Consider the following 26,288-nt stretch of genomic DNA (forward strand, 5'->3'; position numbering starts at 1 on the left):
CTTTCTGAACAGGCTCCCCAGCCAAGCAGCAGGCCAGTATGGGCCTGTGGAGCCATGGGGAGAAGGTCCCCAGACAGGGAGGAGCAGATTCTAATTGAGGTCCTGACTCAGGAGCTTTATTTGGCCCACATGACTGTTTATGAACGAGGTTGCAGGAGCCTCCCAGATGACCTTTCATCCAAAGCCCAACAGCACAACTGTATTTTACTGGAAATCCCAGGGTATTTGTGTTCACCTCTTCCTTGAGACCATTTGGAGAGTGTTTGGACTCCACAATATCAAGGCCTGTGCGAAGGCAGGACCTCTGGTGGAGCTTGCAGATGCTCACCGCCCTCCCGGCCGCCAGTTCAGTCTAAGAAATGGAAAAGAATCTCCATCCAGAATCGTTGGCCAAACAAGTCAGCAATGCTGCAGGGAAAGTCCTGCCCTTCTGCTCTCTGGGGGCTCGTCACCGTGTGACCACACCCTCTGCTGTTGGAAGAAGAAACTGCAGGTGTGGAGCTGGAGAGGTGGAGCTGAGTCCCAGTCTCTCCCGCCTGTGGCTGGCTTCCACACTGGCCTCTGGAGCAGGGCCGGGTGATCAGTCAGCAGAGGAAGGACTGTGCCTTTCCTCCAGGAGGTAGTTCCTGGCCCTGCTACGTCAGCTCCATAGGCCAGCACAGGGTGGGCAGAGTCAGGGCTCTGAAACAGGTGTGAAGGTCACTATACTGGAAGTCTAATGAGTGAGGAGAAGCTTCCCTTGGGATTTTCATTCTTCCCAGCTCCCCTAACTCCTGGTTCTCCTGGAGGAGCCCAGTGGCTGGCAGAGACTGTCACTCGTTAGTAACCAGGGCAGAATAGAGTCAGGAATCCTGTTCTTCTGACACCTGTCCCATGCTTAGCTCTTACTCATGCTCGTGCTTGGTCCCTAAGTCATGTCCAGCTCTTTGTGACCCCATGGACTGTAGCCCACCAGGCTCCTCTGTCCCTGGGATTCTCCAGGCAAGAATACTGGAGTGGGTTGCCATCTCCTTCTCCAAGGTATCTTCCCTACCGAGGGGTCGAGCCCACCTCTCCCACATTGGCAGGTAGATTCTTACTGCTGAGCCACCAAGGAAGCCCTTAGCTCTTATTGAGGCTCAGTAAATATGGGCAAGCAAATATGGGTGGTGACCTTGGGCCACTGGTTGGCTGAAGGAACTCTGGCTCTTTGGTTCTTTCCAAGCAGGAGCGAGTTGACAAAGGCATCGAGACAGACGGCTCCAACCTGAGTGGTGTCAGTGCCAAGTGCGCCTGGGATGACCTGAGCCGGCCCCCCGAGGATGACGAGGACAGCCGGAGCATCTGCGTGGGCGCTCAGCCCCGGCGGCTCTCTGGCAAAGGTGGGGGCCTTGCCTTCCCCTTGCCCAGGCTGGGTTTTAGCATTTCTTGGCAGTATTTAAACCGCCAGTGAGATCTCCAGCAAGGTGGAATGGAGGGAGCTTTACTGACCCATTTCTCCTGGGTTTTGTGTGTATGTATTTCACATTGTACCTCCAGCAGGGACCATTGTGTTTTAGGTTTGCCCCTTGCAATCTGAGGTCAGGGAGGTGAGTGGAAGCCCTAGAACAGTTACAGGAAATGACCATAGTCCACCCAAGTGCAGGAGAACAAGCCCTGGCCACCCACAGAATTGACACAGGGCCCAGCTCTAGCCTGAAAGCCATGCCAAACCCGAGGATCATACTGGCCTCAGCTCTGCCCAGGCCTCTGATGGGAAAGGCCTGAGTATGAGACCAGTTTATAGACTCTACCCGCCCCCCCCCCCCCACACACTGTCTTGCAGATACAAAGTAAGGGCAGGGGCAAGCACCCTTACCTCTGAACCTAGGCGGGTGGGCCTTGGAGAAGGAGGGTATGGCTCTCCTGTTGGAAGCTCAGCATGCTAGTCTTGGCTAGAGAAGCAGTCATGGTTTTAAAGAAAGGGCATCCCTAACTATCTTCAAAAGAAAAGCAGCCATATATAAAGACATGTGCTTATAGCTGCTCTACTTCCTTTCTCTATGCTTCCCCCTTTCTTTATGTTTTGAAGAGTAAGAAACTTGGTCCTGCATAAAATACAAACACATGTGATAGCAATTATAAAAGGTTTTCTTTCCATAAAGAACAACTTAAACCCCTCATGCAAATATCTGACCCTTTTCTTTCCTTCCTGCTTGTTCTAATGATGTGCCAAGCCCCAGGGAGGTTCTGAGAGACTGTACAGTTATTAGACTCATTCAGTTGCTTTTGCGAAAAAGAGCTAATTTAAGGAAGGATTCACAGCTTTGTCCAAAATTTCAACCATTATTGGCTATTTAAAAAAAATTCTTTTAAGTAAGATCCATGAGGCTGTAACAAACAGCTAGAAAAATCACTAATCATGTTCAGCATCTACCCTAAGCCCACCCTTTGATCAACCAACATTAATTTTGTTTTTAGTGTGTGTTTGCAGAAATAAGTCTTAGACCAAAATCTCAATGTAGGGGACCAGAGTAGTAAGCTTTACCCCGAAGACCAGCAAAGCATCTTGCAAAGAAATAATTCCACCAAGAGACTCTTTTCTCACCTCCTGGTCCTTGGCAGATCTGTGAAGAGGCAGGGTTCCCTGGGATAGGACCAAGGTGGGAAGATGACTCAGCATCCCACTGACCTGGCCCCAGGGGAAAGGGTGTCAAGACCAGACACCAGCTGACTACCCCGAACCCAGAAACTTGTGTCAGGGACGCCTGCCCGTTCATGGCAGAGCACTTGCAGCCGTTACTGGCATCCAGTAAGTGGGAAGAATTCCTGGGTGGTCTTGGGCAGCAGCTGTCTTGTGAGTCACTGTCTGGACCAATGTTAGGGGTAAGCCTAGGGCCTGTGACACAAGAAAAGAAGGACAGTGGAGGAGAGCCCTGCCTTGGAAGGCGCCCTTCTGTGGTCCAGGGGCCATTCCTCGTCTTCTACAAGCATGGTGCTCTTCAGACCAAAAGTTTGGGGAGCACACAATGCCTCATCTGCCCCGTGTCCTCATGCTGCACTCAGATCTCACAGCTGATAGCTGGAGTGGCCTCAAGACCAACCTTCTCGGGGGCCTTTCCCCAGCACATCTGCAGAGCTAGGCTCTAAAGACGGGAATGGAGCTGCTGGGGCCCAGAGACCCATTGGGTAACTTGGTGGTGTCATTGCAGACACAGAGCAGATTCGGGAGACCTTGAGGAGAGGACTTGAGATCAACAGCAAACCCGTCCTTCCGCCAATCAACCCTCAGCGACAGAACGGCCTCACCCACGACCGGGCCCCGTAAGTTGCCCACCCACAGAGGGGGTCAGTCCAGCTTCCTGACAGCAGTGTCCCGAGACTGGGACACGGGAGCAGTTCTGTCCTTCAGATCCTGTCCCTATGGCTTGCATGAGAGAGAACAATGCCCAGAGGCCTTTCTGGATGGACTCAGGGTCTCTGGGGCACACAGATCCATGGTCATAAGGGCCTCGGAGGGGACCCAGCAGAGCAGAAATATAAACAACAGTAAATATTTACACGGGCTGTGTGAGCAGATGGGAGGCCAAGTTGGGGCGAAATCTGACTTGGGGCCTCCCAGCCTTGTGGGAGCCCATTGTGCTGAGCACCATTCCCCTCCTTATCTCGGCCTCGGCCAGAGTTGCCCTTCCTTCCTTCCTGGAGCCTGGTCTCCGGCTGATAGCTGCAACCCCAGGGGCCTCCCTGTCTGGCCAGCCCCAGACTGGACGCCTGCTGCTGAGGCCCTTCTTCCTGCCTCCTTTCCAGGGGGCCCAGGGAAGGTAAGTCCTCTCAGGCCTCTGCTGTCTGTCCACGAGCTCTTCAGAGAGACTTTTGACCACCTGAGAGGTCAGATCTACTTCCTGCTGACCTCTCCTCTTCTGCTGGGGACAAATGGTAGGCAGAGCTGGAGCTGGGCACCCCCCGCCTCTGCCCTTGGTCCCAGGGCAACTCCAGGGAATAGCTGCTGGCAGGGGCAGCCTGGGAACTGGCAGCTCAGAGCAGGAACCCTGCCTGCCAGAGAGGAAGTTGCTGTGTCCTGGGCTAAAAGGGAGGCGGACCACTCCTGCAGGTCCAGGGTGATCCATTCTTCTTCTGAGAAGTCTTTATTACACATTCGCTGTGTGGCAGGCTCAGGACCCAGAGGGCCATCTGGGGTGTAGGCTCTTTTGGGAACACATGAACTGAATGAATTAATTAATTGGCATGATTCTGGCTGTGGATGTAATTTGTTGGAATTAGTTACTTTGAATTTTCTATCTTCAGTTCCTCATCCATGACCCCCAGAAGCGGTAGTGATTTAATGTGCTGCAGAAGGGACAAGTCAGCATGATCTTGAGTAGTTAGGGAGGGCTTCCTGGAGGAGGAAGTACATGAGATGGGCCTTGAAGGTGCCCTAGAATTTTAACAAGCAGGAGATGGAGCTGACGGGGATGGAACAGGGAAGACCTGGCTGGTTAAAGTTGAGACTGGAACCTGGGAGCAGATTGTGGAGTAGGGAGAGTTGCTCTGGCTGCCTGAGGTGGCCCACCTGGTGAATCTGCCATCCAGAAGCCATGAGAGTGGAGCTCTTTGGCAAAAGCCTGGAGAAGCCTCCACTGTACCTCTGAGCAGCTTTTAACTCTAGCCAGTGGGTTTCTGCAGCCAGCTGCCTTGAAGGAGCTGGCCGAAGGCACCATCCTCCGCTGGCAGCTGCAGAGGGCCAGGCAGAGTCATGGGGCATCTGGAAACTCTCCACCTGGGAGTCTGGCTCCCATCCCAGGGCCATACTTCTTCCCTTGCCCTGAGCTGGGCCTCTTCCTCTGGGCCCTGTTGGCACTGGTGGGAGGTTGGGAGGTACTTGTAGGCTCAAAGGCTCAAACAGATTGCCCCATAACTTGTAGATGGTCTTAGTTCAGATGGCCCCTCCACCTCTGAAGGTCTAGGTTTCTGGGCAGAAGGGCAGGGGCTCCTGTGGAGGTACCCCACTTGCCCCTGTTATATATCTGGAACAAGCCTGAACTCTCACGCCCTGTCTTGGGCGTACTTCCAGCTGCTGCAGCCCCAGCAACCTTTTGCTGGGCTCAAGATTCTTGGGTGCTCACATCTAGCCCAGACTCAGTCTGCTGAGCAGTAAGGATCGGACCTGGTCCATGGGCCGTCTGCAGACAAGGCAGAGCTGCAGCCTCCACTCTGGCCTGAATTGGCTGAGCTACAGAGAGATGGATGAGAGTAGAGCAGAGGTGCAACCCTCTGGGGTCCTCTCCCCTCCCTGCAGCTCAGGGACCCAGTCACATCTCTGAGGCACTGGAATCTGCAGTCTGAAGGGAGTTGGCACTGTCTCCTCTAAGGTCATTGGTCCTAGTTACCAATCTGCTAGCATTTGGTTGAGAACTGGTTTCTCCTCCTTCCCCAAGAACATTTTCCAACACCACCCCCTGCCCCCTAGTCTCCAGCTCCCTGTTATCTCAGGATCAGTGGTGGTGGACTTGATTCACATTAGCAAGCACGAGTGTAATATCTGTGCTGCCCACCCTGGGAGCTGACCCCATTTCAGATAAACCGCCTGGATCGTGACTGAGAAAGCCAACCCAAAACATGCTGGCACCAGTGTTTGCTTCTCTCCCTGCGGGGGCACAATGGGCACAGGCTGTGTTGTGTCTTTGTGTCCAGTTTTCCTTTAGTCAGGCTTTCTGGGTGGGGACTCTGAGATGTGGTCCTCATGGGGCCAAACGTGATTTGAGGAGGCTGTGGAGATAGAGCGGAGAAGCAGAAGAGCCCGTGGAGCCTGGCCATGAGCAGCGAGGCTCTGGCCTGCCTGGGGGACTCGGACACTCGCTCTTTCCCATCTCAGTAGCAGCCAGCACTACTGGTGAAGCGCGTGAGCCAGGTCATGTTCCAAGGACTTTGTATTAATACCACCCTCGTGGTCACTCTGTGAAGTAGATAATATTATTATCCCCCTTTTCTAGGTGAGGAGGCTGAGGTACAGAAAGGCTAATAAGTGATTTGGTGAGGAAAGGGTGGCACTTAGGGCTGTCCCTCAGCTGTTAACACGGTATTAACTCCTCACGCCACGCTCAGGGCCCATGTGAGGGGCACCCCAGACCTGTCTCTCCCCCTCCCAGGCCGACCCCTTCTCACGAGTCGGAGCATGAATAGAAACCTCTCCCTTGAGGCCAAGGTCCAGGCTAAAGCCCCGAGTTAGAAGCTTACTGTTTGTATTTAACTCAAGGAGGACATGCTGCCAGCCTCAGTGCTTCCAAATCCCTGAGATAATGAAATGTGTCATAATTGGCTCATTTATACCACAATTCCTTCTTGACACGAAGCCTTGTTGCCCTCATGTTCAGAAACAAAATCAGCCATACCTCTGGCCTCTCCACCGCTTCAGGGCTAGGGGATTTCTTTCTTTCTTGAGGCCTCACTTCCTGCTTCCCAGAAAGGCAGGCCCCTCTGGGTAACCTGCTTCTCTCCCACTCGCCCCTGCCAGCCCTCCTCCCACCGCCTTCCCAGAAGGGGAGCCCTTGGCCCTCTTTGGGGCTTCTTCCAGCGTTTCACAACCCCTGCATTCCAGCCGTGAAATTTGTATCTGGCTTTTCCCAAGATGATCAGTTGAGAAAAGCCTCCTTCGGCTTGCTGGCGCCTCCCTTCCCACTGCCCGCCCGCGTGAGTTTGGGAAGCAGCTCCTCTGTGCCACTGAGGGGAGCCCAGCTTAGGCACTGTGCCTGCCAGCATTTGTAAGGACCTGGGTCAAGGAGGGAAAAGTCACTGGCATCCCGTGTCTGAGGTGGCTGGCTTAGACGCGGACTGTGGTACGGAGCCCGGCCTTTGCTCCCCAGGCTCCGCACAGGGACTGGGAGATGAGCGTGGTCAGGTGCACTGCATGGCGAGGCTCGTCTCTCTGTAAACTTGCTCCAGTGCTGAGAAGCTGCCTCGGTGTACCAGCCCTCCTCCTTTTCCCTCTGCAGTGACTCACTGACCGAGGCTGGGGGACCTCTAGGGAGCTTTCTGGATCACATAACAACGCCCCCCACCCCTCCAAAGAGGGACAGGGCTCCTGGGTGTGTGTGCACATGTGTTGGTAGGGAAGGTTCCCGGCTGTGGGAGAAACCCTTTGTGGTGAGGTATCTTTAAAAAGCACACTAACCATCATCACTGAGCTCTTTCAGTCTTCTGGAATTGCACCAGCAGCATTTAAGGCTTTTTTTCTTGTTGCCTTAACTTTCTGAAAAATTAAAGTTTTGTAGCATGGCTTCTCCCATCATGGCATTGTCAGCTGTACCTTCCCCCCAGCATGCCCCAGAACACAACGTGCGTTTCTCTCCACTTTAATGAGTGTCTCCGCTCCCATCTGTTTGGCCGTTTGAAGAGGGGGTCCCTACTGCCTCAGTCCCTGTCTTGAAGAGCTTGTGACCTGGCCAAGGAGTCATTCTTTAAAGAAAACTGTGTTTTGTTTTCAGGCTTCCCAGGTGGCGCTAGTGGTAAAGAACCTGCCTACCAATGCCAATGCAGGAGATGTAAGAGACGCAGGTTTGATCCCTGGGTGGGAAGATCCCCTGGAGAAGGAAATGGCAACCCACTCCAGTTTCTTGCCTGGAGAATCCCATGGACAGAGGAGCCTGGTGGGCTACAGTCCATAGGGTCGCAAAGAGTCAGACATGACTGAAGCGACTTAGCACGCATGTGTTTTGTTTTGTTCAGCCTATGAGGCCCATGAAGATTAATTAGAAGAAGACAATATCTCGTTTGCATCCAGTGAATTGGGTGAAGGAAGGTGAGTTTCCATCTGGGAAAATAGCTGGGCTGTTGACGTCACTTCCCGCACGCAGGGCAGGCCTGGATAACCCTGCTCCGGGGGCTCCATCGTGTCAGCACAGTGGCCCGCCAGGAGCCCACGTGTCACGTTGGCTCCCCTCACCCCTCCCACACTGGGGAAGTACGGTTGTTTTCACTGGAGAGAAAACCCAAAAGAAAAAGAAACAGCCCTGTTCTCAGGGCCCCTGCCAGGCCCCACAGGGCTGACGAGGGGAAGGGCCCAGGCTCTTGTGAGCCACTGTTGTCTTGCTGAGCGCTTGCCTTTACGTGCCCTTCTCAGAAATACACATTTGAAAGGGCAGAACGAGGGCTCCAAAGTGCTCCTGCCTGGGTGAATTTCTGTTTGAACTCCATTCTCTGTCCACTTCCCCAAAGAGGTGAAGCTGGGGCCATTGTTAATGCCCCAGCCTCAGAGTTCATGACCAGCACGTCGAAATTCTCAGTCCACGCTGCATCTCCTCCTCCTCGAGTTGCACAATCAGGAGTATTTTTATCACCCATCCTTGATCCTCAGTGTCACCCAACACTTGAGCAGTGAGTCACTTCTCCAGGGAAGGGAAAAGGAAGGCTCAAAGGTGAGAGCTAGAGAGAGGAAATGACTCAGTGTCTCAGGAAACAGAAAGCCAAGGGCTCTAACTGGAGCTGGCTCATTCAGGAGCGCAGGGGTCCTCGTCCCTGACCCGAGTCAGACCACGGGGCTGCAGGGTGGAGGTCCCGGGTGCCCGGAGGAGTTAGTAGTTGATGGAGGGATCCACCAACCTTAACATGATGCTTCCTCACTCTGATTTCTTCACCTACACTCCATCCCACTCTTCTATCATCACATTTTTCTCCTTGGGATGTTCATAGTGAAAATACTGCATTTTGTCATTTGGCTGTTGGTGTTGGCCTTGTACCCCTGTGTCATCCTCATCAGAGAATTTGTCTGGACTCAGCGGTAACAGCACCTGTGGAGTTAAGCCGGGCCCTCACTCCCACCCACACCCGTCCCAGTCCTGCCCTGAAGGGAGACCTGCAAGTGCTTTTCAGCGCTTTAGTCAGCAATCTGAAAGCAAAAGGAACAATCTCCCAGGCCAGTGGGCAGAAGCCAGAGGTTGGACTGGGCTCAGCAGGCCAAACCCACTTCACTTTTGAATCGTTGCCAAGCCGGGTGCCCTGGTTCCTGTTGCCTGGCGTCCCCAAGGAGAAGGTCTCAAGTCGCATAGCCAGTGCAGACGTCATCACTGTCACAGGACTGGGATTGTGGCTAAAAGGAGTCACGGTGGCTGGGCTCCTCTCCTTTCTACACTTGCTGCCATTGATAGAATATGACCAACACCCTTAGGCTAACATGGAAAAATTAAGACTTTTCAATCTGTTGAGAGCAGAGTGCAGAGGAAACATGGCTACGGTTCTGTCAACCTGTGAAGTGTGGGTAGGGTGACCAGAAGCATGTACTGCGATCTGTGCAGCGCTAGAAACAAGGAGTCTCTCCTGCCGTTGGAAGGAGAAGGCGTGTTAGGATATATAAAAAGTCCCCTTATACAGTGGGAAGTGTAAATATAGAATGTGTTATATAGACAGGTGGTAAAAAAGAAAGAAATGGGAAGATTGAGATCAGTTGCTGAATTACTGAGGCGTGCCTCTGAGCCATCCCGTAAGCCATTGCTCAGTGTTCCCAGTACAGGAAGGATCCTGGGTTGGACAGGTTCTGTGGCCAAGCAGGCATTTTTACTAAGTATCACCATCTGCCAGGCCCTATATTGTGGATTACTTTTGTCCCCATTTTACAAACTAGAACACAGAGGCTTAGCTAGATTTTGTAACTTATCCTGGGTCAATGAGCCAAGATTAAGAAGGTTCAGACCCAAAATTTGAACTTTGGGTTTTTTGAATCCAGATCCAGGCCTCATCACCACTAGGTGCTGCCTGTAAAAGAGGATAAAAGTAGAAGAGGTGTCTGCCCCTCCTCAGGAAAAAATAACTGGAAAGAAGGCCACAGAAGTCTCCGAACCAGTGCACAGAGTAAAGTTGATGTTAGTTTGCCTGCAAACTCCTGAAGGTGACAGATCATAGAGAAGCACACTGAAAAATAAAGTGAAATCTGCTAGAAGATATGCTCCATCAAATGAGTGAAGAAAATACTCAGGAAACAAGAAACAGGATCCCCCATGAGAAAGAGGGGAGAGGAATTGCCAGCGTGAAGGTGAAGGGTGATCCCGTGAGGACACCTACGTAGCAAGAATGGAGGGCAGTGAGTTCAGACTGGAGTCATTTGGAAGGATCCTCTGGAGAAATGTCTTTAAAAAGATAAAATTGATAAATATTTGCTCTATTTGAAAGTCTTGGGACAATCTGCAGGCCATTGGTAGTTAGTTTAGGATTGAATTATTGAAATTCATAGAAAACAATACAGTTATTAAATACAAGAAAAATAGAAAATTATGCTAAAAAGGAAAAGTAATCATAGTATATACTCCATGAAAGTGAAGTGAAAGTGAAAGTTGCTCAGTCGTGTCTGACTCTTTTCAACCCCATGGACTGTAGCCTGCCAGGCTTCTCTGTCCATGGACTTCTCCAAGCAAGAATACTGGAGTGGGTAGCTGTTCCCTTCTCCAGGGGATCTTCCCAACCCAGGGACAGAACTCAGGTCTCCCACATTGCACGCGGCTTGTTTACCAGCTGAACTACCAGGGAAGCTCAGTTGTAAATAGCATTAGTATTGTATAATAACATCAACGCTTAATACTGATCCAAACAAACTTACGGCACAGTTATCTTGGGAAGGAGGGAGTATGAGATGAAAGTGAGCTAAAGGCTCATCTTCCGTAGCAGGAAGTCAATGGCTATAGCCCAAAAAGGGAATAACGGGAAGTGGAAAGTACGTTAGAGGTATTGAGGAAAGTCAAAGAAGTGATATTGTAGGAGCTGTTACAGCTTACCCTGCGTAGTGAAAAGAATGACATATTCCAGGTAGAAGTCACAGAACTGGCACAGAATTGGTAATCCCTGCTCACTCAGAGGAACTTCAGCTTCCCCAGCATCAGGCCAAGAGCTCAAGGTGAGCGTTGGATAGCTGTCTGACAGGCCTCCTGAGAGCATCTTGCCGTGGGGTGAAGGAGTTGATGGAGTGCCTCACGTGCCCCTGACTGACTGGCAGAGAGGCCGGCACCATGGGCGTGACAGGTCCTTGGGACAAAGTACTTAGGCAGAGCAGGGTTTAGGAGGGAAAACCCTGGGCCCTGTCAGAACACTGCTTGGTCAGTGGTCCCCAGAGGGAGGGTCCCTACAACCTTGTAAGGGACTTTGTTGGGGATTGAGTGAGGAGGGATTCCTGTGGCTAAGCTTGGAAGATACTGGCTTACACAAAGTGAAACTGGTTGGTTTGCCCTCCATAGTCCTCCTCAGATTCCTCGAAATGCCAGCATTTTGTGAACCTCTCATCTGAGACACAGTGTGCTGCATCCAGCCCTTGCCACATCTGCTTTTCTAAAAGTGTGTCTTAAATTAAAATTCCATCGAATGCCCTTTGGGAAGCCCTGCTGTGGTTTCTAGGAAGCAATTCTTTTTAAGAGTTCAGGGGAAAAAAATAGATGTGTCTTCGTGGCCTTGGAAACCCCAGAAGGAAAGACCACTCAAAGGGATGGGAGGCTCTTAAGAATAAATATTGTGGTTATATGTTTGCTGGCATCAGGAAGACCTAGGGGTTTTGTCTCAGCCCTTTATTACCTCATTGTTCGATTTGGGTCTAGTTATTTAAGTATCTGGGTTTCCGTTTCTTCGTCTATAAAATGGGAAAAATAATACCTATTTATAAGGTTGTTATACGGTTCATGAGGTTCTCAAGGCAAGGATACTGAAGTGGTTTGCCATTCTCTTCTCTAGTGGACCACGTTTTGTCAGAACTCTCCATCGTGACCTGTCCATCTTGGGTGGCCCTGCATGGGTTGGCTCATAGCTTCATTGAGTTATGTAGGACTGTGACCCATGTGGTCATTTTGACTAGTTTTCTGTTATTGTGGTCCTGATGCTGGGAAGGACTGAGGGGAGGAGGAGATGGGGGCGACAGAGGATGAGATGGTTGGATGGCATCACCAACGCTATGGACACGAGTTTGAGCAAGCTCCGGAAGATGGTGAAGGACAGGGAAGGCTGGTGTGCTGCAGTCCATGGGGTCACAAAGAGTCAGACGTGACTTAGTGACTGAACAGCAACAGTAGGGTTGTTACAGGAAGGAAAGGAACAGATATATACAGGGTTAGCATAGGGCCTGGCTTCATAGTTGCGCTTCCCAGGCAGTGCGGTGGTAAAGAACCCGCCTGCCGATGCAGGAGGTGCAGCAGACATGGGTTCTATCCCTGGGTCTGGAAGATCCGCTGGAGTAGGAAATGACTTCATAGTTGGTACCTTTTATTATTATTGTGGATAGTCCCCTGAAAACTGAAAGGAGGTGTAATATCTCTGGGGACCAGTACAGATATGTAGAGAAGTCTTTATGTAACTCAGAATATTTTTGAAGAATTTGAACAAAAGCCAGAAGTATGTTAGACCAACAAGAAAAGCTGAAACTCAAGAGGAGCTAAGTCTTGCAAAAAAAGTGCTATGATCAGCAAAAAGGACTATTTTTTATACTTTTGTTTAGAATGAGAAGAAGAAAACCTAGGTCCTGTTGTTTGGACAGAGCAATGTTAATCAGAGACAGAGAGGCAGCAAAAATTTACTCTACTTCTGTTAGCTTCCATCTCAAATAGAATGGTTATCAGACTAGGAAGAATCACAAAGGCATTGATAAAAGAGGATTGAAGCCATGATTTCCAGTCTCCTGGTCCACATGTATTGCACCCCAGAATACCAGTCCAATTGGCAGATGAGATTCAGAAAGCTGGTGTCAGTAATCTCTGAGGGAATGGGAGAGAGGTGTTGGCAGACTGAAAGCACTCAGAAGTTCCAAGATGCGAAAAGCATCTTTCACTCTCTAGACTAGCGAGCTTAGTGTCAACTCACAGGGAAAACTCTGGGCTAGATTGTTCAGTGAGTAGGCTGTGAACACTCCCTAAGGAAAAACAGTGAGGCTTGCTTTCACAGAGAGTCAGGCCTGCCGGACCTTCCTCACTGCCTTTTTAGAAACACTTAACCTATTTCTACCTGGTAGATAAAGGAAGTGCTATAGACCTCATATAGGTGGGGGTAAGCAAGACATTTGGAGAGTGTCTTCTGACATCATCGTTGGCAAGACACAGAAATGTCTACAGACCATCCAGGAGGGTGAGGGACGACGTAGCAGTGGAATGGTTGGGTTGATTACAACCGGTTGGATGCGCATACCCGAAGAGTAATGATGTCAGTCTGTCAGCCTGTCTGCCTGGCCCTGTCCTGTTCACTGTTTAATCAAAGCCTGGGGTGAGAACATGGATGGCAAGTTTATCAGTTTTGTCAGTGACGTGAAGTCGGGGGAAACGCCAATATGATGTGTGCCAGAGCCAGGTTTCAGAAATATCCGGACCTCTCGAAACCCTAGCTGAGTAACAGCAGAGTTCTGTTTCAAGCTCCAAATCATCTAGAGTACACACAGGCGGGGGAAGAAGAGGTTTAAGCTCAGTCCATGGGAGAAAGCCTGAGGGGGATTTGTTGACAGAGGGAGTGCGGTATAAGTTGGTAGCTATGACGAGGTTACAGAGAATGGACAATTTGATGACAGTTTTAATAGAAATAAAGTATCCCAAGCAAGAAAGCTCACAGTCCCTCTGTGATCTGCGCTGGTTAAACCACGTACTGTATTTCCACACATGGTACTTCACTTCTGGACATGACACTAGAGTTTGACAAGCTAGAGTGAATGCAAGGGAGAGTTACTTGGATGGATGGATGATTTAGGACCTTATCTTAAGAATATAGTTGAAAACCACAATAACAACAGCAAAGAATATCGTTGAAAGTTGGGGCCACAAATCCTGGAAGAGAAACTCTTGTTGGGCTGTGGGAGCGGCCTCGGGGATGTACAAGGCTGTCGTGGAGGATGAATTAACCTACTTCTGGCTGACTTGAGGACCAGTGGATGAGAATTGCAGGAAGGCTCATTGTGCTCATTGCGCAGGAAGGGAGCCCTGCCAGCACATCCCTCAGCAGAACAAAGGCCTCAAGGGATTTTGTTGACCTGTAGTTGGGCCTTCCCAGAATACCAGTGGTTGACCAGGGCCCACAGTGACTGCTGCCCCATCTCAGAAGTCCCCCTCCCAAGCCAAGGGTAAGGACCTTTGCTCAGAAAGGGGGACTGACTTGGCTAGAGGCACTTGGATTCTGGGCCCAGGGTAAAGGCAAATAAGTCTCTATTAAGCTATCAACATTCCTGCATGAGGAGCAGATAGACTTCTAGAGGCAGCCCGCTAACATCCTGGTAATGCCTTCCAGATACATTTTGAGTACCTACTACATCCCAGGCACTGTTTGATGCTTCACCTAAGTCATCTCATTTAATCCTTATAAGGAAAGCGTATTATTATTCTTCCCACCAAGAAGATAGTAAAGCTTAGAGAGAAGTTATTTGCCCAAGGTCATATGGGACTTGAACCCCAAACCTGTGTTTATTAGCCACTCTGCCTCCCTGAGCATACTTCATCACCTGGCTCCATCTCCCCAGCAGCCCCTGGAGGTTGCCGGCCACCACGCCTTCCCTGGGAGCAGTTCTCCCCTCCAACCCCGAAGCTCTGCCTTCCCCTCCACTAGGAACTCAGGGAGAAAACAGCCCAGCTGAAAAATTAGGCCACGCTGGCGAGCACACTACTTATTTTTTTATGACTAAGATTAAGCTGACAACCGTGCAAAACATTGCAAACCTGTGTCGGCTGCAGATTTAATACCTCACCCAGCCCACACAAATAATTCATGCTTCTGCATCGATGTCCAGAAAAAACAAATCAGCAAAAAGCTGGGCTCCTGCATGTGTGCGTGCATGTGTGTGTGCGTGCGTGTGTGTGTGTGTGTATCTGCCCTGTTTCCATTGAAGCAGCAGGCCGGAAATACCCAAGCTCCAGGACTGCAGATCTTGCATTTTGCAATTTTTTTTTTCTCTTTAAAGATTAAAGTACGTTTTCAAATGATTGAAGGTTGGTGGGAGGTGTAAATGTGGGCACTTGTCACATTAATTCTTCAGATGATTAAGTTCTTTTCCATTTCTTTAAAGCTGTTTGCACTTGGGTTTGATGTCCTCATTCCGGGTGAGTGTGTTGTAGCAGTTACCAAGGTGACTTTAGCTGACTTTCAACAATTTATTTTTCCCTCCAGCTTGAGACGTCTCTAGCCCTGTGTGCTGTTGATTCTGCTCTCCCAGCCCGCTGCCCCCACCCCCCAGTTGCTATTCATCCGCATTTTTGCCTGTGTCAGAGAGGCCTGCTGCCCGGCCCCATCTGGTAGCTGGGCTAGGAGCCTGGTGGTGGGTGATGTGTCTCAGAGGTGACACAGGGAAGTGATGGTGAGAGTCACACACTGGTTCTTCCTCTTAAACTCTGACTATAGGCTTATCCCCTCTCCTGTCTGAGCCACAGTTTCCTTACCTGTACAAGAAGGGTTAACCACAGAAAAATTTACCTGGTGTAGGGTCCTACTCTGGAGCAGAGTAAGGGCTCACCAAAGAGGGCTGCTGCCTTTCCTGAGTCCTGCTCTTGTCCAAGCCCCGAGGCTGGTGTTTGGTGTTGCCTTCCTCCGAAGGGAGGCGTAGTGGCCAGGGCCTCAGGGGAAGAGAGCTGGTCAGAGGTCCGAGGCTCCCATGCTGGCCTGCCACAGCCCAGCTCTCTGACCTTGGATGCTTTACCGGGTCTCTTTCTTAAAGGAAAGAGGTAGATTAAACACCCTCAGAGTTTCCTCCCAGCCCTGAAATTCTGTGACCGGCTTGGCCAGCGTGTTTTGTCTTCTTCACAGGTCTCCTGAAAGGGCTTATCAAAGGAGGTGCTAGGGCAAAGGGCAACTCAGAGTTGGCTTTGGGAGCCCAGAGGAAGAGACTACTTTGTGAAAGAGCAGTCACATCTGGGGGTGGATCCATGCAGCCGGTGGGAATGGTCCCTGTTACTGTGGGCTTATAAGTCGCTGCCTCAGTGGGGCCCCGTGCTGCCCCATGTCACCCTCCATCTTGCCTACAGACCTCACCTCCTCCCTCTGGGGAGCTGCTCTCTGAGTGTCGGGGTGCCTTTTGGGCCACAGGCTGCAGCCCTCAGCCCTCCAGTGTATAAGGAGGTTATCAAACCCAGACATCCTGGATGGCTTCTGCCGCTTGAATGATAAATAACTAAAGCTTCTCCCCCAGTATTTACTTATTATGTTTATTCATTTTTGGCTGTGCCAGCTCTTCGTTGTTGCATGTGGGCTTTCTCTAGTTGCTGGGGCTACTCTCTGGTTGTGTTGCACAGGTTTCTCATTGTGGTGGCTTCTCTTGTTGCAGAGCACAGGCTCTAGGCACATGGGCTTCAATAGTTGTGGCTTGACGGCTCAGTTGTGGCACACGGGCCTAGTTGCTCCTTGGCATGTGGAATCTTTCCAGACCAGGGGTTGAACCCATGTCCTTTGCGTTGGCAGGCAGATTCTTATCCACTGCGCCACCAGGGAAGCCCATCACCCAGTATTTTGATTGGACACTTGAGTAATTATTTTGAAATTCACAGTCCAAACCGGGATCTAGTCTTTTGAATGAGATCAGTGGCTAACCCTCACTTCCGGCTGGGGCAGATTTGCGAGGTCATCATTGGGGGCAGCTGAATTTGAAAGAATGAATCTTAGATTGCAAAGGGGCCCTGTGGCCCAGCTGTGGAGCAAGCTGTGGGTGGGAAGCAGGACAGGAAGGGGTGTGAGGCAGCAGTGGCAACGTGCCGTGGCGGAAGCCACAGTCAGGAGGAATCTGGTACCGCACTGCTGGGGCCTCATTGCCGAGTAGGGTGGCGGCCGGCCCCGATGCCCAGCCAGGATCTCAGATCTCAATCCTGCGAGCCTTGCTCTCCACCCTTCGGTGAGGCCTGTGTCATTTCCTGTTGGATGAAGGGTGTGTATGTCACTGTAGCTATGGGCCGCCAGCAGGAGTGTGCATGCTCTGAGCCTGCTCTGATGTCACAGCCTTTTCAGGGTCAGCTGGAAGGAAGCTTTCAGAGCCGAGTCTCCTGAAACTTTGGCACCCCAGCATTGGAGAACTTGGGGTCTGGGGCTCCAGGGCAGCAGAAGAAGGGCTCCCAGAGACCCCTGCTGCCATCTGAGGGAAGAACAAGCCACTGTGACATAGCTTTTCTACAGTGTGTTGGCCAAAGATGAGGTTTCAGAACTAGACTCACCTGCGACCAGATCCCAGCTCCACAGCCCCCGCTGTGCAACCTGGACAAGTTACATCACTTTCTTGATCCCAGACTCCTTATCTGTTAAAGGGCCGTAAAAATCGTGCCCACCTCACAGAGGCGCTGTGCCCACCATGTGAGGGGTGCTTCGCACAGCAGCTGGCACTTGGCAAATGCGGGCTGAGTAAATGGTGGCTGTTGTTATCTTTATCATCAGTCACCATCCTTGTCGTTGCACAGGAGCCCAGCCTGGGAGCCTCCTGTCCTGCTCTGCCCTGCGGTTTTCACCTTGTGCTGAACCTGTTCCTGTGCTTGCTTTGCAGGAGCCGCAAAGACAGCCTGGAAAGCGACAGCTCCACGGCCATCATTCCCCACGAGCTGATCCGTACGCGGCAGCTGGAGAGCGTCCATCTGAAATTCAACCAGGAGTCAGGAGCCCTCATCCCTCTCTGCCTCAGGTGAGTGCCACAGAGCACAGCTTGGCTTCAAGGAGCTACCAGGCCTGTGCTTGGCCCCCCATGCCTTGGCGGAGTCTAGGACCCTGGCGGGGAGGAGAGCTAGTCAGGCAGCTCCAGCCTGGGCCTGTGGGTGGGCCTGTGGCCCCCAAGCCCACCAGTAGCCCCCATTGCACTGAAGAGCTCTCCTTTGTGCAGAGAAGTGTTTCCCCAGCCCTGCTCCCTTACAAAGGTCCAGTAACCTAGGGTGTCTCAGACTGCCCCCCTGCCATCCCACCAGCCCAGTGGCAGGGTCCCTGGTAGCACTGGGGTGGTAGGGCAGGGGCTCTAACGGGTGGGGCTCTGTTTTCTCCTGCTTTGCTGTTTTTCCAGCAAAACATTCAGTTCTCTACACCCTGTGGCCCGCACACTCCTTGAGGGACTCAGAAGCCCAGACTGTGTCCCTTCTGCTACCATCCACAGTGCTAGAAACCCAGCCCCAGGGCCAGAATGCAGCTTCCTGCATGAGGATGCTGCCCTGGGGGAACCTGTGCAGCTGGCTTCCTCCAGAGCCCTGGGGGTTCCACCCTCAATTTTACAGCAAGGATAACTGTAAACCCGGACAACAGTGACAGGGAAGAAGGGGGTTGTACTTGCTGGGACCATCCCCACTATCCCAGAGCCTGGGGAAAGAGCTTGGGTGGAAACCAGCCTGGCCCAACAGGGCAAAGACAGCCAGTGACCAGTGGCTGGCCGGGGCCCTGTACAACCCCCACACCTCCCCAAGGACCCCAACCACTTCCTCCCCCAGCTCCCTCTCCGGCCCAGGCTCAGGGCCTTTAGGCTGATGAAGGGTTAATCTGAGGCAGCCTGAGGAAGCCAGGAGCAGGTTTTGCTTCCTTTGCTGACTGGCATCTCTGTCCCCACAAGTTGCCCCTGCCCACCCTTCCCCCAGGTGTTATTTCCAGACTAGGGGTTAACAATAACTTCTGTGGCTCTCTCAGAGTGACCCTACTTGGCTTCAGCTTTTTTTAAAGATGTGGACTTGGTAACCATTTAAATCTCACGAGAGGCCTGGGAGTGGGTGGACCAGACACAGGGTTGTGCTGTGAGGGCCCTGTGCCATCACCCAGGGGTGTGGGAAATTTGTTTAGGGGCTTCTTCATCCCCACCCTCCAAACAAAGAGGGGCACGATCCCCCTTTTAGCTCTGGACCTGACCTTGGGCACATTACCACCTGGCCCCTCTGGCCTCAGTTTCCTCACCAGGACACGGAAGAGGTGGACCTCTCTCCCCTTGCAGCCTCTCTGAACGCTGCTCTGGTGTCTGCCAGCCTTGAACACTTCGGAAGGATGACAGTAGAACACTCGTGAGAGGCTTCTCTTGGGAGGTGTTGAGACGAACATGTTTGGTTAAGTCCCCTGTTAGTGGGCAGCTGGTCAGTCAGGAGGGCATTTTCCAGGCACCCCATCCCGGGAGCGTAGCCCCCACAGTCCCCGAGCGCCCTGGCCAGGCCCGCTCTCACTGTCTCACGTTCCCACCCCCAGGGGCAGGCTCCTGCACGGACGGCACTTTACATATAAAAGTATCACAGGTGACATGGCCATCACCTTTGTCTCCACGGGAGTAGAAGGCGCCTTTGCCACCGAGGAGCACCCTTACGCAGCTCACGGACCCTGGTTACAAGTGAGAAGGCTCTTTCTCTTCTGCCTGCCTCCTTTCCTGTGCCCACCACCTCCCTGTCCTCCCTTGGCAAGCTCCCGGGGGTGCCTTCCTGAGGGGCCAGTGGAGAGATGCCATGTGATGTGTGGATGCTTCCACCTAGCCCACCAGCTCTAGGAGCACTTCCTGGCCTCTGCCTGTCCCGCGAGACAGGAACAGTAACCTTCCAGGCTCTGGCTGTGGATAATTCTGTTTGCCATGGAAATTCAGTTTTGAGGGATGTGTGACTTTCTGCATCTCAGGTAAACCAAGGTACAGGAAATGAGGGGTGCAGCAGGGTGGGAGGGAGTGTGGAAGCCACTCTCCACTATATGGGGAAGCCCACCAGAATACCTAGAAAGTAGGCATCTGAACCTGGACCGGGCAATGGGCTGTGATGGGCAGGTCTCGGCAGACCAAGCCTGCCCCCTCTCATCTAATGGTTCTCCTGTGTTCCTGACGGACACCCAGCTTCTCAGTGCAAACCTGCTGGCTTTTTCCAGAATACTTTGTCCTTCCTTTGCTCTTCTGGCTGGGGCACAGCCTCGAGCCATTGCCAAGCAGGGTGCCCAGACCTGACAGCCACAGGCCTCCTTCCAATCCCCACCCTGCCCAGGTCTCTAACGGGTACTTGGCCTGGTCCAACCCACTCCCAGATGTAGTAGAGGAACAACATCCTTTTTTGTCTGTTGGGGGCATGGGAGAAGGAACACGCCACCTTACCTCTCTCAGAAAGGGAATCTGACCCTAGTGTAAAAGATGACTCTGCCTTGTCTGTGGTGTATCCTGGGCAGTGGGGGGCAGCAGTGGGCAGGGGGATTACAGTAGAGAGGAAGTGGGTTTAGGCCAGTCTGGGGGCGGTCTGTGAAGTGTATTTACCATTAATGTAGGCATGCTTTTAGTTTGTGTGTGTGTGTCTCCTCCTCAGGCCAGCTCCTCCCTCCCCCTCCCCACCAAAATACTAACCCTTAATTAAAACAAACAGCAAACAAAGGATACCAACCAGACTCCCAAGACTAAGCTGAGGGTAGAAATGGAAGCCAGTGCTTTAGGGATATTGTGTTCCATAAATTATCTTGCCTTTTTCCACTGTTGTTATTACATTGTTTCATAACAAAATTACTTTGAACCATAAAGTTATAAATACATTTTAAAAGTCCCACTTGGTAACATTAGATTGCTGTCCATGTGGTGTTGGTTGTTACCTTAGCAAAAGCTCTGAACTCTAGCATTTGAAATTAGCCTGGAACAAGTGGAAGGGGCCTCCTCCCACCCCCAGCATGGCCCAGGCCTCCAGGCTGCTTGTGGAGAGCAGGGGCGGGGGCGGCACAGAGCTGGGAAGGAGTGGGGGGTGGACCATGCAGGAGACCCCAGCCCTGACAGGTCAGAGGTCATCATTTCCAGCAGGTGACAGTGTGTTGACAGGTCTCAGCAGAAGTGTCCTCAGTGCTTTGCATATTGAAGGTTAAGCACTTTTTCTTGGGAAAGTAGGAACTAGAGCCTCTCCAACTTGAGAATAAGTGCCACCCAGTTGCCTTTGACGTGCTCTACTCTGAACCTGTCCTTGGAGCCCCGCCATCCCTCCTGGAACATCTTCCTGCCTGGAGTCGGGGTAGGGGTCAGCATCTGCAGTTCTCAGCAGCCTGGTGACCTGGGCCTCCAGAGGGCTCAGCACATGTCCCATTGATCCTCAGTCCCATCAAAGGTCTGGGCCCAACCCTGGTTCCCAAGCCCCTGATCCCCTAGCTGCTGGGGTTTCCTTCCAGCTCTGCTCCCCCACGCCTCCCTGGCAGCCCCTCAGCCAGCTCGAGCACTCGCCCCGCTGACTCCCAGCACATGGTCCCCTCCCAGGCGCTGTTGCCCGGGGAACCGGAGCGGTGGGAACCAGCCGCTGGCCTCGGCATGTTTCAATAAAGTTGCTGTGCTGAGAGCTGCTTAATCAAAGGCCTGTGTTATGGGCTCATTAGTGTGGTCCACCACGGGGGCCAGCTCACAGGGGAGCTCCCGGGAAGGCTGGCTGGGGCCCACTCCCCAAGAACGCACCCTAATTCACCCAGGGGTTTCTCAGGCCCTGTCCAAGGAGCCTTGGGAAACCCTCTGCCCCTGCCCCCAGCCCAGCCCTCCTCATCTCCCCACCCCCAAAGCAGTCAGCACTTTCTGCATCTGACTGCCAGCATCAGCCCGCCTTCCTCTCTAGGGTCTTGCCACTGTGGTCACAGGCAGCTCCCTGGCTTGTGGGAACCTGGGCTTGTAATTACTTGTGGGCCTCTCAGTCTCCCCCTGGGGCCGCCTGTCTCGCTGGGAGTCTGAGGACCTCCTGGAGGTCTGGGGTCAGGCTCCAGGTCACCAGTGAAGGCCCAATCCACTAGCCCAGGAAAGACACTGGACCCTTCTAGAGGGAGACCCCAGCAGAGAGACTTGCTTCACCTCCTATGGGAACCTCTCCCTCATGCTTCTGGATTCCAGGATGTCTCTCTGGCCCGTGTGCCCAGGCCTGTGGGGGGCAGGGAGGCAGGAAGGAACTGAATGCAGCAGCCCCAGGACTGAAGAAACCCAGACTTCTGTTCTCTTGGCTGCTGGAACACTCTCCGTTGGTCCCAGATGAATTGGGAGGGGCTAGGATGACTTTTCTTGCATCAGCCTTCAACAGCCTTGGAAGCCCTCGCTCCCAGCCTTGGCACCTTGTTCTGGCCTCCAGCCCAGGCCTGTTATCTCTTGGGGAAGTGGCATGGCAGAGACACCCCTCATGGGAGAAGATGACAAAGGAGAGCCTGAGAGAAAAAGGCAGAAAGTGAGGGAATCTGGGCCCTTTCCGGGGTTTCTGGAGTAGCCCCAGACAGGCCCCCACACCCACCAGCTCCTGGGCCTGCACCTGCCTTGAGGCTGCCCCCTTTCTCCAGGTCCGCCCCCGCGCCCCATCTCTCTAGCCCCAGGAACGTCAAGGCCTGGCGCACAGAAAGGCAGGGCTGCCTGCCACCCCAGAGTGAGTACAGGGGACACTCCCCGCTTCCTGGAGGAACTGGAGAGGCAGGAATCCTCCAACTCCTTAGGCTCTTCAGTTTCCGGAGGTTGACACCAGACTCCTCCGTCCGCCCTACCCTTGGCTGTTTTTATCTCTGCTGAGATGGTGAAGGCTGTCAGCCAGCTCCAGAGGAGTACAGGAGGGTCTTTGGACCTGGGGAGGCCTGCCAGCGTCTGCTCCCGCACACACCTTCCCCCAGCATTCCTCAACCCAGTGGCTTTAACAAGCCTCTCTCCCTTGAGTCTGTCAACACTGGGCTGTTAGTCTCTGAGCGGGAGCCTGGCCCAGAGCTGAGTCGTTCATCCGTCCCCAGCCAAGATTGATCTGAAGGGGGAGAAGTCGGCCCCAGAGGTCACTCAGAGGTCACATCACCAAATATGAGAATATTTTTTTTAAGCCCTGCAATGCTTTCTCAGCTGTGTGGTGTCTGACGGCTCACCCAGGTGGCCCCCCTTTCCCAGCCATTCTCTGCCAGCCTTGATGGGAGGCCTGGGGCTTGGGAGAAGACGCCCAACAGCTGTTCAAGTGGGCTTCACTTCTCCAGGCCAGATCTGGGGAGTCACTGCCGGGCTCTGGTCCTCGCCTAGTGGCTGACTCACCCCCGCACCCTGTGGACAAGCCTCAGCCTTCTCCTGTCCCATGCACCCATTTGGACATTGTGTGGAAGACACTTGGTGAACCCTGGCCTTGGCCCTGCGCAGCTCCTCTTGCTTTCCTCTGCTATTTCTCCTTCCACTAGTGAATGTGGAATCCCAGAAGACCTTTGCTTGGCTGTCCGAGGGTCCTCGTTGTCACAGGTACAGCCATAGGGCTTCAATCCCAGCACTGTGCCTGGGGAGGTACAGGAGAGGACTGAGAGGGCCTGTCGTGCCCTCACCAGCTGCCAGCCAGAGCAAGAGAAGTCTGAGCCCGCTCCTGGCCACCTCAGCCAACCCCTCGCCACCCACCGAGAACAGGAAATGAATGCAGCCTCACTGTGTGGCTGCTGCAGTGGTACCTGCCGCACCCGCACCTCTGCCCCTGAGCCTGGGGTTGGGGGGGGTGCTCCAGGCCGTTGTCTAGCTTTTGTCCGGCCTGTTGGTGTTGGGGGGACGCAGACTGGATGGCTTCCTGGTCCCTGCCTCCTCCCTGCCATCATGGGTGCCAGAGCAGCTCCTTGGCAGGCCCTACCCTGTAAACAACACATTTCCTTCCCTGAGAGAAGGAAAGGGAGGGAAAAAGAAAGCCAAACTTGTTGGGAAGCAAGAACAACGTGTCAACACGAAGAGCAAACAAGGCCCCAGACAAAGTGAGGATTGTCACACCGAGGGGAAGGAGTGGGCATTGTCAGTGCTGTTTGCAGACTCAGAAATATCACTGACCGCAGACATTTGAATCAGATCTGCAGTGGCTGGGCCCCTGCCTGCCCCACCGCCAGGCCTGCCCAGGGCAGGCATGATGAAAGATCACTTTTCAGGTTCCTTCTGGAACTTGCCAGGGCCTGGGGAATTGGGAAGATTGTTGACGATCCTCTGTCTTCATCCACCAGCCAGGCTATCCTAAGGCACTGGGTGTGAGCACCTTGGAGTAAGTTGCTGGCCTGTGTTCCAAGTCCCCTCCTTGATCAAAGGTGGAGGCTGGGAGTGGGGGGCAGGGAGCCACTGCCCGCCTCACAGCTCTACCAGTCAGAGCTAGTGGGAGAGCTGCAGCCACTAACTCATCCCTGTTGGTTAAACCTGTGCCTAGACCCACTGCCCCTGTGAGTGTGTTTCCCCAGGGTACCCTCCACCAGGATCTTCTGCAGGGAGGGGTTGCCTTCTTAAAATGCAGATCCCTTGACCTAGCTACTCAGATTCAGAAGGTCTGGATGGTGCCTAGTATCTCCAGGTTTTCAAAATCCTCCCCAGGGAGTTTCTTCTCAGATTGCTTGGGGGGCTTCCCCGCTCACTGGAGCATCTTCTCCCTCCAAGGGCTGTTTGTGCACAGATGTAAGCCTCTTATGCCCAGTTCTTGGTGATCATGAGCATCAGTGAGTGCTGTCTCATTAGTAGTATTATTTCTACTGCTGTTTTCTGGACTGGAGCAACTGTCGCCTCATGTGCACGTTTACCAAGCTGACCTGGAAATCTGCCCCATTGGAAACTATATCGGGGCATGGTTTGCCTTCCTTTCCACTTGGCCAACCTGGTTTTGAACAGCTGCATGTCTGTGACGCCCAGGGTTCCAGCCCTCTTGAGCTGAGCAGGTGGCCAGGAGATGTGTCGCTGGTTTTCCAGGCCATTGGGTTGAAGCCAGAGTCACTTCCACCTCCCCCAGCAGAGAAGAGACGTCAGCTTTGAGTATACGAGGCTTCTAGAATTGAGGTGCCCTTCCCAGACAGAAAAAGAGCATCTTCTACCACCATGAGTTCAGGTCACTGCTCTTCTAAAGTCCAGACTTGTCTTGTCTCGACACCCGCTCGTCTGCAGAGTGGAAATGATGGTTACCTTCCTCACAGGGTGGCCCTAAGATGATACCAGTCAAGCACTTAGCCCTGTGCCTGGCACATGGAGGAGGCACTGGTGCTTCTGCTGCTGGCGGTGTTATCCTTACTGCTGTCATTCTCATAACCCTTCTTATTATTATTTGTGGCAGAGCCAGGCAGCTCCATGGGGACCCAGGGAGCTTCGAGAGTCCCAAGTCCCAGAACTGCACAGGCTTTTCCCACAGTTGCATCACAACGGCGTGTCTGTTCCTCGTGAGAGCATCCAGGAGCTGATGCATCGCGGCTGTCTATCTCCAGTGTCCTGTTGATAGGATCTGTTAACATTCTCAGCTCCAGGTCTGAAATATACAAAGAACAGGGCCTGTTTGTTCAATCTAAGCTTCTAAGGTTTAACTCCCAAAGGAAATTAAATTAGGTGCCTGGAGCTATGACAGTCTGTCGTGTTTCTTTGTAGGGAATGTCACCCTTAATATCATGCAGATCTCGTGTACAATTTTCCCCATTCAATTCTTTTAAAATAATGCGAAGTTTCCAGCAGGAACCAGCCAATCACTAAAAGTGAAAATTGAGGAGCCACTAGGGTTTGTCCCTCCTTTTGGTCCTGCCGTCCCCTCCCCCAGCTGAGTATAAAATGAGTCCACACACAGATATTAATAGTACACATTTGGTAGTTGGTCTACCGAAAGCCACCGTAACTCACACTCTCTCCACCACCAACTCCACACCTTTGTCAGAAGAACTGGCTTAGGACTGAACTCCTGTTGGTGGGATTATTTTCCCCATTTCTCCAGCTCTTTGGAGCCTCTCTGTGTGGTCACCATTCCTGTGAACCCTCCCCCACCCCCTCTCACCCCCAGCACTAGTTACAGTCCCAGGCCTATTTACCTCTCTGGCAGAAATGTCCACCCTCCCAAGTATTTGTGGGTTAGAAATCGGTTCAGCCTGGCCCGGACTGGAGCCATTGTAATATAATTGGGTTTTAGGTATGCTTGTGTTTGTGCTCACATTTGCAGAGATGGCAACAAGCCCCGGAAATTCCCAAAATGTGAATATGACTTTTGTACTGCTCAAGCAGACTGGTGATAACTGGTCGAGAGACTCCAGGCTTTGGGGGGTGGGGGTGGTGGGGGGAACCCTAGGATAAGAGCAAGAGGAGCAGAGGCTCCGGCTGTGGGAGCTGGAATCAGTGGCATTGGGCAGCGCCACAGTAGTCCATGAGAGGAGTTACCGGGTCCCAGCTTAGGGAGCCAGGAGGAAGGTGGGAGGGAGCATCTCAGGTGGGCATTCTCACAGACCCGCTTTGCCTGTCCAAACTTTGTCTCTGTCTCCACTTGAAGCCTAAGCTTCTTAAACAGAAACTGGTGAGGAGATACGGGCTGGTGGTTGGAGCTGTTTTGTCCCTGACTGTGGGCTTGTAGCCTGAGAAGGAGACGACCTTTGGCTCCCTGTTAACCCCAGGAAGGTGCTTGTCCAGCTGGGGAATGGACTGCTTTCATGGCTGTTTCCCTAGGGCTCCACCCAGGGCCAGGCCTAGCAAAGGCACCCAGGGAATGCTTCTGGAATCAAGTAGGTTGATGGGCAGGTGA

At 52.7% G+C, this 26,288-nt stretch overlaps 1 protein-coding gene across 9 annotated transcripts in view; it reads left to right on the forward strand.

The window, feature by feature from the left end:
• SUFU (SUFU negative regulator of hedgehog signaling) overlaps positions 1–26,288 on the forward strand; it is a 105,773-nt gene that overhangs the window by 71,950 nt on the left and 7,535 nt on the right. For 3 of the 9 annotated variants that reach the window (XM_061403284.1, XM_061403286.1, XM_061403290.1), the window contains exons 7-10: positions 1,205–1,361; positions 3,171–3,282; positions 17,405–17,539; positions 19,063–19,201. In XM_061403284.1, coding sequence (XP_061259268.1) covers positions 1,205–1,361; positions 3,171–3,282; positions 17,405–17,539; positions 19,063–19,201 — 543 coding nt within the window. Of the gene's footprint in view, positions 1–1,204; positions 1,362–3,170; positions 3,283–17,404; positions 17,540–19,062; positions 19,202–19,340; positions 19,490–24,851; positions 25,127–26,288 lie in introns of those variants that run through there. The other 6 variants (XM_061403285.1, XM_061403289.1, XR_009733796.1 and 3 more) reach the window with 5 other exon arrangements.

Source organism: Bos javanicus, chromosome 26 (assembly GCF_032452875.1).
Source record: "Bos javanicus breed banteng chromosome 26, ARS-OSU_banteng_1.0, whole genome shotgun sequence".
NCBI classification, from domain to species: domain Eukaryota; kingdom Metazoa; phylum Chordata; class Mammalia; order Artiodactyla; family Bovidae; genus Bos; species Bos javanicus.